Source organism: Trichomycterus rosablanca, chromosome 12 (assembly GCF_030014385.1).
Source record: "Trichomycterus rosablanca isolate fTriRos1 chromosome 12, fTriRos1.hap1, whole genome shotgun sequence".
Classification (NCBI taxonomy): Eukaryota; Metazoa; Chordata; class Actinopteri; order Siluriformes; family Trichomycteridae; genus Trichomycterus; species Trichomycterus rosablanca.
This window is the reverse complement of record NC_085999.1, coordinates 21,359,046-21,378,599: the sequence shown is the minus strand read 5'-3', so window position 1 is coordinate 21,378,599 and position 19,554 is coordinate 21,359,046. Positions and strand designations below refer to the sequence as shown.

General features: G+C 39.8%; 1 protein-coding gene across 3 annotated transcripts in view; it reads left to right on the top strand.

Moving 5' to 3' along the window:
• Window positions 1–4,650: 4,650 nt before the first annotated feature.
• me3 (malic enzyme 3, NADP(+)-dependent, mitochondrial) overlaps window positions 4,651–19,554 on the top strand; it is a 41,865-nt gene continuing 26,961 nt past the window's right edge. For 2 of the 3 annotated variants that reach the window (XM_063005863.1, XM_063005865.1), the window contains exons 1-4: window positions 4,651–4,793; window positions 16,582–16,772; window positions 17,472–17,605; window positions 18,036–18,185. In XM_063005863.1, the coding sequence (XP_062861933.1) occupies window positions 16,587–16,772; window positions 17,472–17,605; window positions 18,036–18,185 (470 nt within the window). In that variant the 5' untranslated portion in view covers window positions 4,651–4,793; window positions 16,582–16,586. Of the gene's footprint in view, window positions 4,794–16,581; window positions 16,773–17,350; window positions 17,378–17,471; window positions 17,606–18,035; window positions 18,186–19,554 lie in introns of those variants that run through there. The other variant, XM_063005864.1, reaches the window with a different exon arrangement.

Here is a 19,554-nt window from a genome sequence, read left to right as displayed (position 1 = left end):
TAATGAAGAAAGGAATATGTTGAAAGATAAATTAACCTGGGTAAGGTAACCATTTTAATCAGATTAACTCGACCCATCAAAGATAATGGAAGGGAGGACCATCTATTCAGGTCTGTCTTGCATTGATCCATTAATGGCCCAAAATTTTTATTAAAGAGTTCCATTAAAGAACTGGTAAAAACAATCCCCAAATATTTAAACTAGGGCTGTCAACCGATTAAAAATTGTAATCGCGATTAATCTCAGAATGTCATATAGTTAATCGCGATTAATCTTTTTTTTTTTTTTTTTTTTTTTTTTTTTTTTAAAGGAGGTGGTTTTAATGTTATGGCTGATCGGTGTACATACACTAACATACACAAAAACTCATTCACAATCAACACAGTCTTGTTCCCTGGGTTCTGACAACTCATACTAGTGACTATATTACTTGCATCTTTGCACAATATTGCATTGTTTTTGCACCTTATTCTCACCTTATTCTACCTGCTGCTATATAAACCCTACGCTGCTAACTGGATATCAGAATACGTTTTTATTAGGGCTGTCGAAGTTAACGCGATAATAATAACGCGTTCCAGTGTTTCCAGATTGGGCGGATTTTGTTGGAAAACAATTTAATAGCATTTAAATAACACTTCTGTTTAAAAGAAAATATTCAGTTTTAAGAAGCACCAGCATTGTAAAAGGATATTAAAAGTAAAGTCAATTTTCAATGCTGATTTGTCTTAATAGTGTTGGTCAGTCTGTATCATATTCTTGAAATGATGAAGTATTGCAAAGGAATATCTTTGAAATTCTTCCTCATAATGTTAAGGTTGCTATATTTTGGTTTTTCACTTGTCAGGGAAAATTAAGAGAGAAAAAAGCTTATTATTATCATGCGTGTGATATATATCATTTACGTGATCTGCGTATCACGTTACCACTGTACGTCACTGAGCTAATATGTGTATCAGGTGACCAGCGGGTAACGGCATGTTATGTTTAAGTGTGATGCTCCAAGTTGTGGATTAAGCAATAAAGACAACACGTTCTCCACATAACTAGTGTCATTTGTACAGTATTTCGTGGTTAAGTACAAAACATAACAATGCAGGTCTTCGTTATGTAATTCTACATGGCACTCACTGCCTGTATAGGTACATTTTTCCTCTATAGAATTTGCGTTAACGACACTATTTTTTAAAATCGCGTTAAATTGAGATCGCGTTAATGCGTTATTATCGCGTTAACTTCGACAGCCCTAATTTAAACCTGTCCTGTACAACTTTAAATGGAAATACTGACTGTGGAATTAATGCTGCTGCTGGGTTCTAGGGTATCTAATATCGGTGGTAATGAGGAGATTGGGTTGGAGATGTATAAAAGTAAATAATCTGCATACAAAGAAAGTTTATGAATTTGTTTACCCTTTGTTTTGTATGCCCTCAAACTGCTGGAGATTGCAAAGTAGTATTGCTAAAGGCTCAATAGCCACATTAAAAAGTAGTGGTGAAAGAGGGCATACTTCCATTTATTTTTTAAAAATGTGAGATATCAACGCCATTCCAACTCTAAATCGTACAGCCCGTTGAGGACACCCTGACTTGGATACCACATTTGAATACGCACACCAGCTCACCTTCCACGCTCTTTTTTTTTAATCCCCATTCACTTCCATTCATTTTTTGAAATTTCGAAACATCAACGCAGTTCCAACAGTAGGCAATAGGCAATCTCAATATTGTTATTCGTTAGTCATAGTCTAACTCATAGTTGATGACACCACGGCTTGTACACAATTTTTAAATACGCACATTCGCTCACCTGCCACGCCCATTTTTTTTGCCCCATTCACATCCATTCATTTTTGAAAATATTGAGCTATCAACATCGTTCAAATTGTAAATTGTCCAGCCCTTTGCTGACACCATGACTTTTAGACAGCTTTAAGGTACGCACACCTGCTCACTCGCCACTCACGTTTTTTTGCCTTATTTACCTGCATTCATTTTTGAAAATTTTGAGAAATCAACGTCATTCCAATTGTAAATCGTCCAGGCCTGTCAATTACACGGCGGTCTCTTATTCACTTCCATTCATTTTTAAAAATTTCGAGATATCAACGCCATTTCAATTGTAAATCGTCCGGCCCGTTGATGACACCTCGACTTGTATGCAGCTTTTGAATACGCACACCCGCTCACTCGCCCACCTGCCATGCCCGTTTTTTTGTTGTTTTTTTGTTGTTGCCCCATTTACTTCCATTAATTTTTTTAAATTTCGAGATCTCAACACTGTTCCAACTCTAAATCGCCTGGCCTGTTGATGACACCACGCGCACACCCACTCACCCGCCTCGCTCGTTTTTTTTTTTTGCCCCTTTTACTTCCATTAATTTTTTGAAATTTCGAGATATCAACGCCTTTTCAACTCTAAATCATCCAGCCTGTTGAACAATTCCAATTGTAAATCGTCAGGCCCATTGATGACACCCAGCTTCTATGCAATTTTTGGATATGCACACCCGCTCACCTGCATTTGCTGCAATCACACTCGCATTTTGTTTAGGAAATGCACTTCTCTAGTAATTCTTGTTATTCCACCCGTCTTTTGTCTGGCTTTCTTTGTTTACAATTTTCGAGATATCAATGCCTTTCCAATTCTTAATCGTCCAGCCCGTTGATGACACCGCAGATTATTTACAGCTTTTGGATCCGCCCACCCGTTCACCCACTACACCCGTTTTTATACCCATTTAACATCTACCGCTAATGAAATAGAACTGTTTTTAGTAAATGATGGGGTCTCATTGCAGTGTTGACAATTTTAATATTGAGAAACATGATAAATAATGTCAAAAATGTTTCCTTTGGGCCTGTGTTAGTGTACTGCACCGGGTAAGACATTTTGGAAGTTAAAGGCTAACGTACATTATTGAATGACATGATGATCTTGGAATTTTCTGCAATGCTGGTGACTTTGTGGCATGGCCTTCATATTGTTTGTTAAGGATTATGATAAATTAATTATAGATGATGACTTTTATGAGCTTGTACAAATGTAGCTTGTTTAAATATAACAATTAAAAAAGTTTGGTTAGGCTAAAACCTCAGTGTCAACTTCAGCTGAGGAGAGAATTGTCTAGATTATCCACTGTAATCCAAGAACCATCAAAACATTTATTAGGAGCTGTTGGAAGGTGACAATGTTTACAGTCAAGGCTTTTTAATGGCTTGTTCATTAGCGTGTTCTTTGCTGTCCAGAGTACTCTCACAAGTCTTTGCCAGCACCAAAGTTCCAAAAGCATCAATGACATGACCAAAAGTATTTGGACACCAACAACTGCATGACCAAAATTGTTCGGACGCCACCAACTACATGATAAAAGTGTCGGAACACCACCAACCGCATGACCAAAAGTATTAGGACCCCACCAACTACATGACAAAAAATATTCAGCCTGCAACAATTGCATGACCAAAAGTGTTCAGACGCCACCAACTACATGACAAAAGTATTGGAACACCACCAGCTGTATGACCAAAAGGATTCAGACACCACCAACTACATGACCAAAAGTATTGGAACACCACCAACTGCATGACCAAAAGTATTCGGATGCCTCCATCTGCATGATCAAAAATGTTCAGACGCCGCCAGCTGCATGACCAAAAGTTTTTGGATACCACCAACTACATGACCAAAAGTATTCTGACACTACCAACTGCATGACAAAAAGTATTTGGACACCACCAGCTACATGACCAAAAGTATTCGGACACAACAAACTACATGACCAAAAGTATTCAGAAACCAACAACTGAATGCCCAAATGTCTTCAGACGCCACCAACTGCATGATAAAAAGTATTAAGACACCACCAACAACATGGCCAAAAGTATTCGGAAACCAGCAATTGAATAACCAAAAGTGTTCAGACTTTACCAACAACCCTTTGCCTTTTTTATAGGTACAATTGCACAAAGTCAGGGATTTCGTAGGATTATACTCAGGTGTATAATTTATCAATTATACCAAACATATGATGAGGATTAGAAATTGTGTGTACATTCGAAGTGGATATAGTCACTGACAGTAGGATTGTACAGTTGCTCAGTGGTTAGCACTGTAGCCTCACTGCAAGAAGGACCTGGGTTTGATTCCAGTTGTGGTGTTTGCATGTTATCATGTGTTTGTGTGGGTTTTCTTTGGGAGCGCTGGTTTCCTCCCATAGTCAAAAAATAGATTAATTAAAGTTACAAAATTGCTTGTGACAGTGTTTGACAATAAACTGATCAATCATGTGTAGTCTAATTGCCTGTCCTGTCATGACTGTAAACAAAGTGTAAAACATAACGTTAAAATCCTACCTCAGAGAGTATGTTAAATTAAAAATAAAGAGTTTTGTTTTGAAATTAATACCATAGTGTGCTTGCAAACAAAGGAGCTATTTCTACTAATTCCTACTAATTCTTAAGTGAAATTAATTCTAAACCATAAATGAGGTAGAATTTATACATGCTATGCAGTATGCTAGTATGCTCTTGTATTTGGACATAAAACTCGTTCGCTGTCTGTCGCTACTCCTGATTGGTAAACAGGCGTGGCTTCACTGTTGGCGCTTTAGGAAGTGGAGGAGTCAATGTCAAAGAAGCTTGAAGCAGTTTTGTGTACAATCGGAGGACAGCCACATCTGAAAATACAACAGAAGCGGCGGCAAACAGGCACCAGGTCCATCTCTCCAAATCACATGCACTATACAACTGTCTCTACATAAAAAAGAACACAAGGATTCTATTTTTACCCAGGTATTTTCCTTCTTGTTTTTCTGGGTGGCGCTGGTAGCCATAACAGGTCTAGCTAGCCATTTTTGTGCTGTTCGTATATTACACGAACTCCTATTTACGGCTGATAACTACATGTCGTTTGTTTTAATTATTTCTTTATGCAACTGCTTTTTAATGACGTTACAGTCGTCATATAGGAATATAATGCACAACACCTACCGCTAATAAAATAGACATGTTTTTAATTAAATGACGGGGTCTCATTGCAGTGTTGACAATTTTAATATTGAGAAACAAGATAAATAGCTACACTGAATCCAAAATGTTTCCTTTGGGCCTGTGTTAGTGCACTGCACCGGGTAAGACATCTTGGAAGTTAAAGGCTAACGTACATTATTGAATGACATGACGATCTTGGAATTTTCTGCAATGCTGGTGACTTTGTGACATGGCCTCCGTATTGTTTGTTAAGGATTATGATCAATTAATTATAGATGATGACTTTATGAGCTTGTACAAATATAGCTTTAAAAACAACAATTAAAAAAGTTTGGTTATGCGAAAAACTCAGTGTCAACTTCAGCTGAGGAGAGAATTGTCTAGATTATCCACTGTAATCCAAGAACCATCAAAACATTTATTAGGAGCTGTTGGAAGGTGACGATGTTTACAGTCAAGGCTTTTTAATGGCTTGTTCATTAGCGTGTTCTTTGCTGTCCAGGGTACTCTCACAGGTCTTTGCCAGCACTAAAGTTTCATCTTCAAAAAATCTGTTTTCTTGTCCTTCAAAACCCATGGAACTATAAAATAGTTTTTGGATAAAAAAGCAAGTGTTTAAATTATTTAGTCACATTAAAAGAATCGTTGCAGAAATCATTACAATCTCAAGACTGTCATATACGGTACATAGATGTTCTGAACTGCTGTTTAAAACATTTGGCTTTAACTGTTTATGTTATATAGCTGAACAAAATATAATTTAAAATAATTGTGTAATGGATAGTAGCAATACAAATATCCTGCACTGTAAAAGTAAACACTCAAGCCTGTTTTACTGTTTAAAGATATATGGTATATGTAAATCCATTTGCCTATGGAGGCAACTTCTAAATGTATCATATAATTGTGCAGTGCTACTGGTTAAGGTACAGTACTAGACTAATAATCAGGTTAGTGGAGACTAGTTATGTGGAGAACGTGTTGTCTTTATTGCTTAATCCACAACTTGGAGCATCACACTTAAACATAACACGCCGTTACCTGCTGGTCACCTGATACACATATCAGCTCAGTGACGTACAGTGGTAACGTGATACGCAGATCACGTAAATTATATATATCACACGCATGATAATAATAAGCTTTTTTCTCTCTTAATTTTCCCTGACAAGTGAAAAACCAAAATATAGCAACCTTAACATTATGAGGAAGAATTTCAAAGATATTCCTTTGCAATACTTTATCATTTCAAGAATTTGATACCACTACTATGACCAACACTATTAAGCCAAATCAGCATTGAAAATTGACTTTACTTTTAATATCCTTTTACAATGCTGGTGCTTCTTAAAACTGAATATTTTCTTTTAAACAGAAGTGTTATTTAAATGCTATTAAATTGTTTTCCAACAAAATCCGCCATATTTGGTGATAACCGCCCAATCTGGCAACACTGGAACGCGTTATTATTATCGCGTTAACTTCGACAGCCCTAATAAAAACGTATTCTGATATCCAGTTAGCAGCATAGGGTTTATATAGCAGCAGGTAGAATAAGGTGAGAATAAAGTGCAAAAACAATGCAATATTGTGCAAAGATGCAAGTAATATAGTCACTAGTATGAGTTGTCAGAACCCAGGGAACAAGACTGTGTTGATTGTGAATGAGTTTTTGTGTATGTTAGTGTATGTACACCGATCAGCCATAACATTAAAACCACCTCCTTTAAAAAAAAAAAAAAAAAAAAAAGCGATTAATCGCGATTAACTATATGCAATTCTGAGATTAATCGCGATTAAAAAATTTAATCGTTTGACAGCCCTAATATATATATATATATATATATATATATATATATATATATATATATATATATACATATATATATATACATACATACATACATACAGTGGGGCCAAAAAGTATTTAGTCAGCCACTGATTGTGCAAGTTCTCCTACTTAGAAAGAGGAGAGAGGTCTGTAATTTTCATCATAGGTACACTAACTATGAGAGACAAAATGAGGAAAAAACAAAATTTTTCTCATTTTGTCTCTCATAGTTGAAGTGTACCTATGATGAAAATTACAGACCTCTCTCATCTTTCTAAGTAGGAGAACTTGCACAATCAGTGGCTGACTAAATACTTTTTGACCCCACTGTATAAGATGTGGTAGAAAAAAGTGTACAAGCAATAGGGATAACCGCACCCTGGAGAGGATTGTGAAGCAAAACCCATTCAAAAATGTGGGGGAGATTCACAAAGAGTGGACTGCAGCTGGAGTCAGTGCTTCAGGAACCACCACGCACAGACGTATGCAAGACATGGGTTTTAGCTGTTGCATTCCTTGTGTCAAGCCACTCTTGAACAAGAGACAGCGTCAGAAGCATCTCGCCTGGGCTAAAGACAAAAAGGACTGCTGAGTGGTCCAAAGTTATGTTCTCTGATGAAAGTAAATTTAGCATTACCTTTGGAAATCAAGGTCCCAGGGTCTGGAGGAAGAGAGGAGAGGCACAGAATCCACGTTGCTTGAGGTTCAGTGTAAAGTTTCCAGAGTCAGTGATGGTTTGGAGTGCCATGTCATCTGCTGGTGTTGGTCCACTGTGTTTTCTGAGGTCCAAGGTCAACGCAGCCGTCTACCAGGAAGTTTTAGAGCACTTCATGCTTCCTGCTGCTGACCAACTTTATGGAGATGCAGATTTCATTTTCCAACAGGACTTGGCACCTGCACACAGTGCCAAAGCTACCAGTACCTGGTTTAAGGACCATGGTATCCCTGTTCTTAATTGGCCAGCAAACTCGCCTGACCTTAACCCCATAGAAAATCTATGGGGTATTGTGAAGAGGAAGATGCGATACGCCAGACCCAACAATTCAGAAGAGCTGAAGGCCACTATCAGAGCAACCTGGGCTCTCATAACACCTGAGCAGTTCCACAGACTGATGGACTTCATGCCACGCCGCATTGCTGCAGTAATCCAGGCAAAAGGAGTCCCAACTAAGTATTGAGTGCTGTACATGCTCATACTTTTCATGTTCATACTTTTCAGTTGGCCAACATTTCTAAAAATCCTTTTTTTGTATTGGTCTTAAGTAATATTCTAATTTTCTGAGATACTGAATTTGGGATTTTCATTAGTTGTCAGTTATAATAATCAACATTAAAAGAAATAAACATTTGAAATATATCAGTCTGTGTGTAATGAATGAATATAATATACAAGTTTCACTTTTTGAATGGAATTACTGAAATAAATAAACTTTTTCATGATATTCTAATTTTATGACCAGCACCAGTATATACAGTGTATCACAAAAGTGAGTACACCCCTCACATTTCTGCAGATATTTAAGTATATCTTTTCATGGGACAACACTGACAAAATGACACTTTGACACAATGAAAAGTAGTCTGTGTGCAGCTTATATAACAGTGTAAATTTATTCTTCCCTCAAAATAACTAAATATACAGCCATTAATGTCTAAACCACCGGCAACAAAAGTGAGTACACCCCTTAGTGAAAGTTCCTGAAGTGTCAATATTTTGTGTGGCCACCATTATTTCCCAGAACTGCCTTAACTCTCCTGGGCATGGAGTTTACCAGAGCTTCACAGGTTGCACTGGAATGCTTTTCCACGACATCACGGAGCTGGCGGATATTCGAGACTTTGCGCTCCTCCACCTTCCGCTTGAGGATGCCCCAAAGATGTTCTATTGGGTTTAGGTCTGGAGACACACTTGGCCAGTCCATCACCTTTACCCTCAGCCTCTTCAATAAAGCAGTGGTCGTCTTAGAGGTGTGTTTGGGGTCATTATCATGCTGGAACACTGCCCTGCGACCCAGTTTCCGGAGGGAGGGGATCATGCTCTGCTTCAGTATTTCACAGTACATATTGGAGTGTGTCCCTCAATGAAATGTAACTCCCCAACACCTGCTGCACTCATGCAGCCCCAGACCATGGCATTCCCACCACCATGCTTGACTGTAGGCATGACACACTTATCTTTGTACTCCTCACCTGATTGCCGCCACACATGCTTGAGACCATCTGAACCAAACAAATTAATTTTGGTCTCATCAGACCATAGGACATGGTTCCAGTAATCCATGTCCTTTGTTGACATGTCTTCAGCAAACTGTTTGCGGGCTTTCTTGTGTAGAGACTTCAGAAGAGGCTTCCTTCTGGGGTGACAGCCATGCAGACCAATTTGATGTAGTGTGTGGCGTATGGTCTGAGCACTGACAGGCTGACCCCCCACCTTTTCAATCTCTGCAGCAATGCTGACAGCACTCCTGCGCCTATCTTTCAAAGACAGCAGTTGGATGTGACGCTGAGCACGTGCACTCAGCTTCTTTGGACGACCAACGCGAGGTCTGTTCTGAGTGGACCCTGCTCTTTTAAAACGCTGGATGATCTTGGCCACTGTGCTGCAGCTCAGTTTCAGGGTGTTGGCAATCTTCTTGTAGCCTTGGCCATCTTCATGTAGTGCAACAATTCATCTTTTAAGATCCTCAGAGAGTTCTTTGCCATGAGGTGCCATGTTGGAACTTTCAGTGACCAGTATGAGAGAGTGTGAGAGCTGTACTACTAAATTGAACACACCTGCTCCCTATGCACACCTGAGACCTAGTAACACTAACAAATCACATGACATTTTGGAGGGAAAATGACAAGCAGTGCTCAATTTGGACATTTAGGGGTGTAGTCTCTTAGGGGTGTACTCACTTTTGTTGCCGGTGGTTTAGACATTAATGGCTGTATATTGAGTTATTTTGAGGGAAGAATAAATTTACACTGTTATATAAGCTGCACACAGACTACTTTTCATTGTGTCAAAGTGTCATTTTGTCAGTGTTGTCCCATGAAAAGATATACTTAAATATCTGCAGAAATGTGAGGGGTGTACTCACTTTTGTGATACACTGTATATATATATATATATATATATATATATATATATATATATATACACACAGTATATACAGTGTATCACAAAAGTGAGTACACCCCTCACATTTCTGCAAATATTTTATATCTTTTCATGGGACAACACTATAGAAATAAAACTTGGATCTAACTTAGAGTAGTCAGTGTACAACTTGTATAGCAGTGTAGATTTACTGTCTTCTGAAAATAACTCAACACACAGCCATTAATGTCTAAAATGGCTGGCAACATAAGTGAGTACACCCTACAGTGAACATGTCCAAATTGTGCCCAAAGTGTCAATATTTTGTGTGACCACTATTATTATCCAGCACTGCCTTAACCCTCCTGGGCATGGAATTCACCAGAGCTGCACAGGTTGCTACTGGAATCCTCTTCCACTCCTCCATGATTACATCACGGAGCTGGTGGATGTTAGACACCTTGAACTCCTCCACCTTCCACTTGAGGATGCGCCACAGGTGCTCAATTGGGTTTAGTCCATCACCTTTACCTTCAGCTTCCTCAGCAAGGCAGTTGTCATCTTGGAGGTTGTGTTTGGGGTCGTTATCCTGTTGGAAAAGTTTTCGAAGGGAGGGGATCATGCTCTGTTTCAGAATGTCACAGTACATGTTGGAATTCATGTTTCCCTCAATGAACTGCAGCTCCCCAGTGCCAGCAACACTCATGCAGCCCAAGACCATGATGCTACCACCACCATGCTTGACTGTAGGCAAGATACAGTTGTCTTGGTACTTCTCACCAGGGCGCCGCCACACATGCTGGACACCATCTGAGCCAAACAAGTTTATCTTGGTCTCGTCAGACCACAGGGCATTCCAGTAATCCATGTTCTTGGACTTTCTTGTGCGTCAGCTTCCTTCTGGGATGACGACCATGCAGACTGAGTTGATGCAGTGTGCGGCGTATGGTCTGAGCACTGACAGGCTGACCTCCCACGTCTTCAACCTCTGCAGCAATGCTGGCAGCACTCGTGTCTATTTTTTAAAGCCAACCTCTGGATATGACGCCGAACACGTAGACTCAACTTCTTTGGTCGACCCTGGCGAAGCCTGTTCCGAGTGGAACCTGTCCTGGAAAACCGCTGTATGACCTTGGCCACCATGCTGTAGCTCAGTTTCAGGGTGTTAGCAATCTTCTTATAGCCCAGGCCATCTTTGTGGAGAACAACAATTCTATTTCTCACATCCTCTTTGCCATGAGGTGCCATGTTGAATATCCAGTGGCCAGTATGAGAGAATTGTACCCAAAACACCAAATTTAACAGCCCTGCTCCCCATTTACACCTGGGACCTTGACACATGACACCAGGGAGGGACAACGACACATTTGGGCACAATTTGGACATGTTCACTGTGGGGTGTACTCACTTATGTTGCCAGCTATTTAGACATTAATGGCTGTGTGTTGAGTTATTTTCAGAAGACAGTAAATCTACACTGCTATACAAGCTGTACACTGACTACTCTAAGTTATATCCAAGTTTCATGTCTATAGTGTTGTCCCATGAAAAGATATAATAAAATATTTGCAGAAATGTGAGGGGTGTACTCACTTTTGTGATACACTGTATATATATAGGGTGGGCCATTTATATGGATACACCTAAATAAAATGGGAATGGTTGGTGATATTAACTTCCTGTTTGTGGCACATTAGTATATGGGAGGGGGAAAACTTTTCAAGATGGGTGGTGACCATGGTGGCCATTTTGAAGTCGGCCATTTTGGATCCAACTTTAGTTTTTTCAATGGGAATAGGGTCATGTGACACATCAAACTTATTGAGAATTTCACAAGAAAAACAATGGTGTGCTTGGTTTTAACGTAACTTTATTCTTTCATGAGTTATTTACAAGTTTCTGACCACTTATAAAATGTGTTCAAAGTGCTGCCCATTGTGTTGGATTGTCAATGCAACCCTCTTCTCCCACTCTTTACACACTGATAGCAACACCGCAGAAGAAATGCTAGCACAGGCTTCCAGTATCCGTAGTTTCAGGTGCTGCACATCTCGTATCTTCACAGCATAGACAATTGCCTTCAGATGACCCCAAAGATAAAAGTCTAAGGGGGTCAGATCGGGAGACCTTGGGGGCCATTCAACTGGCCCACGACGACCAATCCACTTTCCAGGAAACTGTTCATCTAGGAATGCTCGGCCCTGACACCCATAATGTGGTGGTGCACCATCTTGCTGGAAAAACTCAGGGAACGTGCTAGCTTCAGTGCATAAAGAGGGAAACACATCATCATGTAGCAATTTCAAATATCCAGTGGCCTTGAGGTTTCCATTGATGAAGAATGGCCCCACTATCTTTGTACCCCATATACCACACCATACCATCAATTTTTGTGTTCCAACAGTCTTGGAGGGATCTATCCAATGTGGGTTAGTGTCAGACCAATAGCGGTGGTTTTGTTTGTTAACTTCACCATTCACATAAAAGTTTGCCTCATCACTGAACAAAATGTTGTAAGGGTGCCATTTGTGAGTAGCTAATATCCGCCGAAGGGATGTTCGACTGATGCCACTCTCCAGTGACATGCGGCGAGTGCTACGCTGTGGGCTCTTGCTGAATGAAGCTAGGACAGCCACTGATGTTTCTTCATTAGTGACAGTTTTCATGCGTCCACATTTTGGCAAATCCAACACATTGAACCAGTTTCACGAAACTTGGCAAGCAGTTTGCTAACTGTAGCATGGGAGATGGGTGGTCTCGTAGGGTGTCTTGCATTGAAATCTGCTGTAATGACCCGGGTACTGCGTTCACCAGACATCAACAAAATTTCTTTCCGCTCCTCACGTGTTAACCTCTGCGACATGTCAATGGCTGTAAACAAAGAGAAGCTTGTAAATAACTCATGAAAGAATAAAGTTATGTTAAAACCACACACCATAAAAAGCACACCATTGTTTTTCTTGTGAAATTCTCATTAAGTTTGATGTGTCACATGACCCTCTTCCCATTGAAAAAACTAAAGTTGGATCCAAAATGGCCGACTTCAAAATGGCCGCCATGGTCACCACCCATCTTGAAAAGTTTTCCCCCTCCCATATACTAATGTGCCACAAACAGGAAGTTAATATCACCAACCATTCCCATTTTATTTAGGTGTATCCATATAAATGGCCCACCCTGTGTGTATATATATATATATATATATATATATATATATATATATATATATATACATATATACAGGGGTTGGACAAAATAACTGAAACACCTGGTTTTAGACCACAATAATTTATTAGTATGGTGTAGGGCAGGGGTGGGCAAACTTTTCGGCTCGAGGGCCACACTGGGTTTTAAAAATTGACAGACGGGCCGGGTGGGTGCAGGGGTGGGTTTCACATTTCTGCAAATATTTCATTATATCTTTTCATGGGTCAACACTATAGACATGAAACTTGGATATAACTTAGAGTAGTCAGTGTACAGCTTGTATAGCAGTGTAGATTGACTGTCTTCTGAAAATAACTCAACACACAGCCATTAATGTCTAAATGGCTGGCAACATAAGTGAGTACACCCCACAGTGAACATGTCCAAATTGTGCCCAAAGTGTCAATATTTTGTGTGACCACCATTCTTATCCAGCACTGCCTTAACCCTCCTGGGCATGGAGTTCACCAGAGCTGCACAGGTTGCTACTGGAATCCTCTTCCACTCCTCCATGATGACATCACGGAGCTGGTGGATGTTAGACACCTTGAACTCCTCCACCTTCCACTTGAGGATGCGCCACAGGTGCTCAATTGGGTTTAGTTCATCACCTTTACCTTCAGCTTCCTCAGCAAGGCAGTTGTCATCTTGGAGGTTGTGTTTGGGGTCGTTATCCTGTTGGAAAACTGCCATGAGGCCCAGTTTTCGAAGGGAGGGGATCATGCTCTGTTTCAGAATGTCACAGTACATGTTGGAATTCATGTTTCCCTCAATGAACTGCAGCTCCCCAGTGCCAGCAACACTCATGCAGCCCAAGACCATGATGCTACCACCACCATGCTTGACTGTAGGCAAGATACAGTTGTCTTGGTACTTCTCACCAAGACACACATGCTGGCGCCGCCACACATGCTGGACACCATCTGAGCCTAACAAGTTTATCTTGGTCTCGTCAGACCACAGGGCATTCCAGTAATCCATGTTCTTGGACTGCTTGTCTTCAGCAAACTGTTTGCGGGCTTTCTTGTGCGTCAGCTTCCTTCTGGGATGACGACCATGCAGACCGAGTTGATGCAGTGTGCGGCGTATGGTCTGAGCACTGACAGGCTGACCTCCCACGTCTTCAACCTCTGCAGCAATGCTGGCAGCACTCATGTGTCTATTTTTTAAAGCCAACCTCTGGATATAACGCCGAACACGTGGACTCAACTTCTTTGGTCGACCCTGGCGAAGCCTGTTCCGGGTGAAACCTGTCCTGGAAAACCGCTGTATGACCTTGGCCACCATGCTGTAGCTCAGTTTCAGGGTGTTAGCAATCTTCTTATAGCCCAGGCCATCTTTGTGGAGAGCAACAATTCTATTTCTCACATCCTCAGAGAGTTCTTTGCCATGAGGTGCCATGTTGAATATTTAGTGGCCAGTATGAGAGAATTGTACCCAAAACACCAAATTTAACAGCCCTGCTCCCCATTTACACCTGGGACCTTGACACATGACACCAGGGAGGGACAACGACACATTTGGGCACAATTTGGACATGTTCACTGTGGGGTGTACTCACTTATGTTGCCAGCTATTTAGACATTAATGGCTGTGTGTTGAGTTATTTTCAGAAGACAGTAAATCTACACTGCTATACAAGTTGTACACTGACTACTCTAAGTTATATCCAAGTTTCATGTCTATAGTGTTGTCCCATGAAAAGATATAATGAAATATTTGCAGAAATGTGAGGGGTGTACTCACTTTTGTGATACACTGTATATATATATATATATATATATATATATATATATATATATATATATATATATATATATATATATATATATATATATATACACAGTAATCCCTCGCTATATCGCGCTTCGACTTTTGCGGCTTCCCTCTATCGCGGAATTTTTTTGCAAGCATGTCTAAATATAAATTGCGGATTTTTCGCTGGTTTGCGGATTTCTGCAGACAAGGGGTGTGTTTGAAAAGCTAGCTCTCTCTCTACATAGACGCATTTTACGTCATCCTGTGCGAGCTCCCGATTAGGAGGCTGTTCCAAATCCTAGATGCCTTAATATCCTCACTTCTTAATGTTTCAACGTTATTTTCACTCAAAAACGAGTGAGCATCCGACGCTTCCTTAGTGATCAAGACAATCCCAGAATTTATTGCGGGTCAGGTGCTCCTCTCTCGCACAAAAATAAACATGGCTGACGGTACGGACAAACGAATGGAGTTCTTTTCAAACGTAAATAAAATATTACTGATTTTTTACTTGTATAAACTTGTACCGAGTGTTTTTATTTGCAAGTTCGGGCTTGTCAGGAAATGTAACCGTTATTGTTACATGAAGAGAGATGTTATATTGACGTTAGCATGCTGTGCTACCTCGATCCATTGGTTTTAATGACAAGATGCTAAATGCTAAAGCCGATGGAATCGGTTTATAAAAATAACCATATAAACACATGTGTTTTGCGGATTTTCACCTTTCGCGGAGGGTTCAGGAACGCAACCCCCGCGATCGAGGAGGGATTACTGTATATACATTAGGCCAAAGGTATGTGAACATCCCTCCTTGTTTTTGATGGTTTTGTTCTGGCCCCATAATCTTGCTGGTCTGCAACCAGCGAACATGTGACACAAAGAGCGGCGGGAAGGGGGGTTTTTCCTAGCGTCACCATAGTAATGTTGTTTACCAGCCTTTCCGCCATTTACATCTAAAAGCAACAAGAACAAGAAGTTGTGGTGTGCTGGAGTGGTGTCACGGCAAGAACCAGCAAAAAAGCAGTAATAAATTTTCAGTGGTCTGTGAAAAAAAAAAAAACACCACTTGTGGTATGGTCCTCACGAGAAATACAAGATAAACTAAGAAACACTGCAGCTACATAACCTGATGTGTATGACCACACGTAATATATGTAAAATGGTCCTGCACATAAATAAAAAAACAAAAAGTGCCCACTAAGGTCACAGATATTTGTGTAACACAGTGCATAATAACTGCACACAGTTAAAACAGACAAAGCATTTACATTTTATCTTGAAGGTAATCTAAGTTCATGACAGACCTTTTGTGCCGTGCACAGACTCTGAAAGAACAAAACAGGCTCTCAAACCAGTGTAAATGCAGGTTCGTTTTTAAAAGGTTTGCTAGTTCACAGGAACCGGCAACAGTGGTAGCCTGGTGGGTAGAGCTTTGGGCTATCAACCGGTCCTTGAGCAAGGCCCTTAACCCTGTCTACTCCAGGGGCGCCGTACAATGGCTGACCCTGCGCTCTGACCCCAGCTTCCAAACAAGCTGGGATATGCGAAGAAAGAATTTCATTGTACTGTACAACTGTATATGTATATATGACAAATAAAGTATATCTTCTTTAGCTCCGCCACCAGCACTTTGTTAGTGGAAAAGAGGTTATTGTGTCATCATGTATGGTCGAACATCAACCAACCTTCTTTATATCATTTTCTTTTAGGAAGCATGAACTCTCTGTCTGGTAAAAGTGTGCTGTCTCTTTGTAGACAGACCACTAGCTCCATTCGAGTGTTAGCCTACAGCCTCTTTGAGACACAAAGAGTGTGCCATTCAGACACCACCTCCAAACCTGGCAGTATCAGTACCAAAAAACGGGGCTATGACATCACAAGGAACCCTCAGCTTAATAAGGTAATGCACACATGAAAATTTACATGTCCATGTGTTTTGAGAAAGCCACTGCTGATTTTCTTTTGGAGGCTATTACTGTTAAGGGGTAAAATCAAAAGGGGATGCACAAAGTTCAGTCAGACTTTGTGTAAGCGATTTAGTTTTCAAGAAGTAATAAATCCATTTTATCAAAGTTTCTACTGATAAGTCTTGATAAGCAAATCTGCAAAAGAGAAAGCAGATCTTACATACCACCTATATTCGCCTGACACTGTAAAGATGCAAAAGCACTAGAGCATTTATATTAGAATTAATTAATCAAAGTCATAAATGATACATGTATCCAGGATAATAGTGTGTTTTATAAAATATTTTTAAAAATCTAGTATTCATTTGCACAGTCTCAAAGTTTTTCAAGCAAGAAGTGGTATCCTTGTTTAAGAAGGCAAAGGAAGATAATCACATTTAAATAGTCATAGTAAAAAGGGAACAGAGGGGGAGGTGCTGTTGTTACAGGGGTGGGACAGGGACACTTACTTTTCATTGGTCAGAAATGAATAGACTCAACATGTGGTCTTTCTTTTGTGCTGGAAGTATTTTCATGCTTAAAGACATCTAAATGCAATGTATTTCATTTAAACCAAATTTTTGAAATTGTGGTTTTAGGCCAACAGCAGTAGTTGAAACTTGCATAACTAAGCTGTAGTTTTGTGCTTTTAGGGCATGGCGTTTACCCTTGAAGAGAGGCTGCAGCTAGGCATTCATGGCCTGCTGCCCCCGTGCTTTCTCTCCCAGGACGTCCAGGTGCTCCGGGTCATGAAGAGTTATGAGACACGTTTCAACCCCCTTGACAAGTAATGTTTTTAAAACTTATAAAAATGTATTGAAATAAGATTGTGCTACCTACACTACCTAAACATTTCACATACATGTACACAAAAGGCCATTAAAAACAAGTTAAATGTAAAAAAAAAAAAAAAAAATCTGTTAGTATGCTATGCAGAATAAAAGCTTAGGGTTTGGTTAATAAGGTGGAACCTTGTTATCAGGATCAGCTTATATTTGGGCCAGCACTTTACTTGTTGACTTTAATAGGATTAAATTTAATCAAACAGCCTTGCCCCTATCCCCCAGCAGTATGCTATCTACTGTTACCCACTGCCTCGGTTTGGCTCTTTATGCATAAAAATGTCCTTGACGTCCTGTTGTTTCATTAAAAACTGCATAAACCTTACCATATTATTTTCTACTTTATTAACTGTTTTTTTCTTTTTTTTCTTTCAGATATATCTTACTAATGTCTTTACAGGACAGAAATGAGAAGCTCTTCTATCGTCTGTTGACCTCGGACATTGAGGAGTTTATGCCTATAGTTTACACTCCCACTGTGGGTTTAGCCTGTCAGCAGTATGGCCTGGCATTCAGGAGACCACGGTCAGATATATCTTAATAATACTGATGTTTGGTTACACTGATACATATTTTATCTTGAAAGAAAAAAATCCACATTTAACATACTGGCGAAAAAGTGTGGGCCATATTATTTTGTGGAATTTTTAGGTGGAAAAAGTATGAGCTCTGCTGCAAACTATTAAACAAAACTATCTCTATAATAATGCACATGTACATTATTAATTGTTTTTACTTCATTAGACCACAGCACTTGTTTTCAAAATACCTTAAATGCCTTATTGCTAGTTTACATTTATTTCAAGACATTTTTTTTTGATAATGTCACATTTACGGTTTACTTCAAATTTTTCTTTGTATTTCATATTTGTTCGAGCAGCACTGCATTGTTGCACTAACAGTTGTATTAGCTAAACCTTCCTGTAGTTCTTTTAATGTCATATTGGATGCTAAGTGTCAGCACAAAGTTTAAAGAATACAGAAAATTCAATACACTCTGAAATGACTTCAGCTGTCAAATCTTTATGACCCTGCCTAATGAGTTAGTTAACACTTATTGACCAAATTAAAGTTAAAGCCCTCACAAGTTTAGGGTCATCTTAACTTTTGCACAAAACTAACTATTCTTATCAAATATACAGATGATTCAGAATAAATTCAGACCCCTTTCCTTTTTGCACACTTTATTGTGTTGTGACTTTGGTTTTAACTGAATATTATTTCTAGTTACCCAGTAATCTACACTTAATAATGGACAATCATAAAGATAACACACACACACACACACACACACACACACACACACACACACACACACACACACACTAAGAGTTAGCTTTACTGCATGTTTTTGGACTCGTGGGGGGGAACCATAACACCCAGAGGAAACACACATCACACAAGGAGCACATGCAAACTCCACAGAAAGGACCCTGGCTCTCCAGCTGGGGAATTAAACCCAGGCATTTTTGTTACAAGTCTTCTTGGATACATGTTTACAAGCTTTGCACACCTAGATTTAGGCATTGTATCCTATTCTTAATCCGGATCCTCTCAAGCTCTGTCACGCTAGATGACGAGAGTTTGTCATCTTCAGGTCTCTTCACTGATGTTTGAAGGGGGTTAAGACTAGGCTTTGGCTGTACTACTCAAGGGCATTAAGACTCTTGACCCTAAGCCACTACAGTTTTGCTCTGACTGTATACTTTAGCATGTTGCCCCGGTGTTGTTTTGTTTGTTTGTTTTAGCCTGTTGCCCCTAAGTTTGCATGCGCTATATTTGGTGACATTTATTACTGCAGTAGAAGTATCTCACCGTGACACTGGTCAAACCAAGATGACCCAATCTAAACATAAATAACATTAAACCAGATCATTCAGTGGAACTGTCTAGG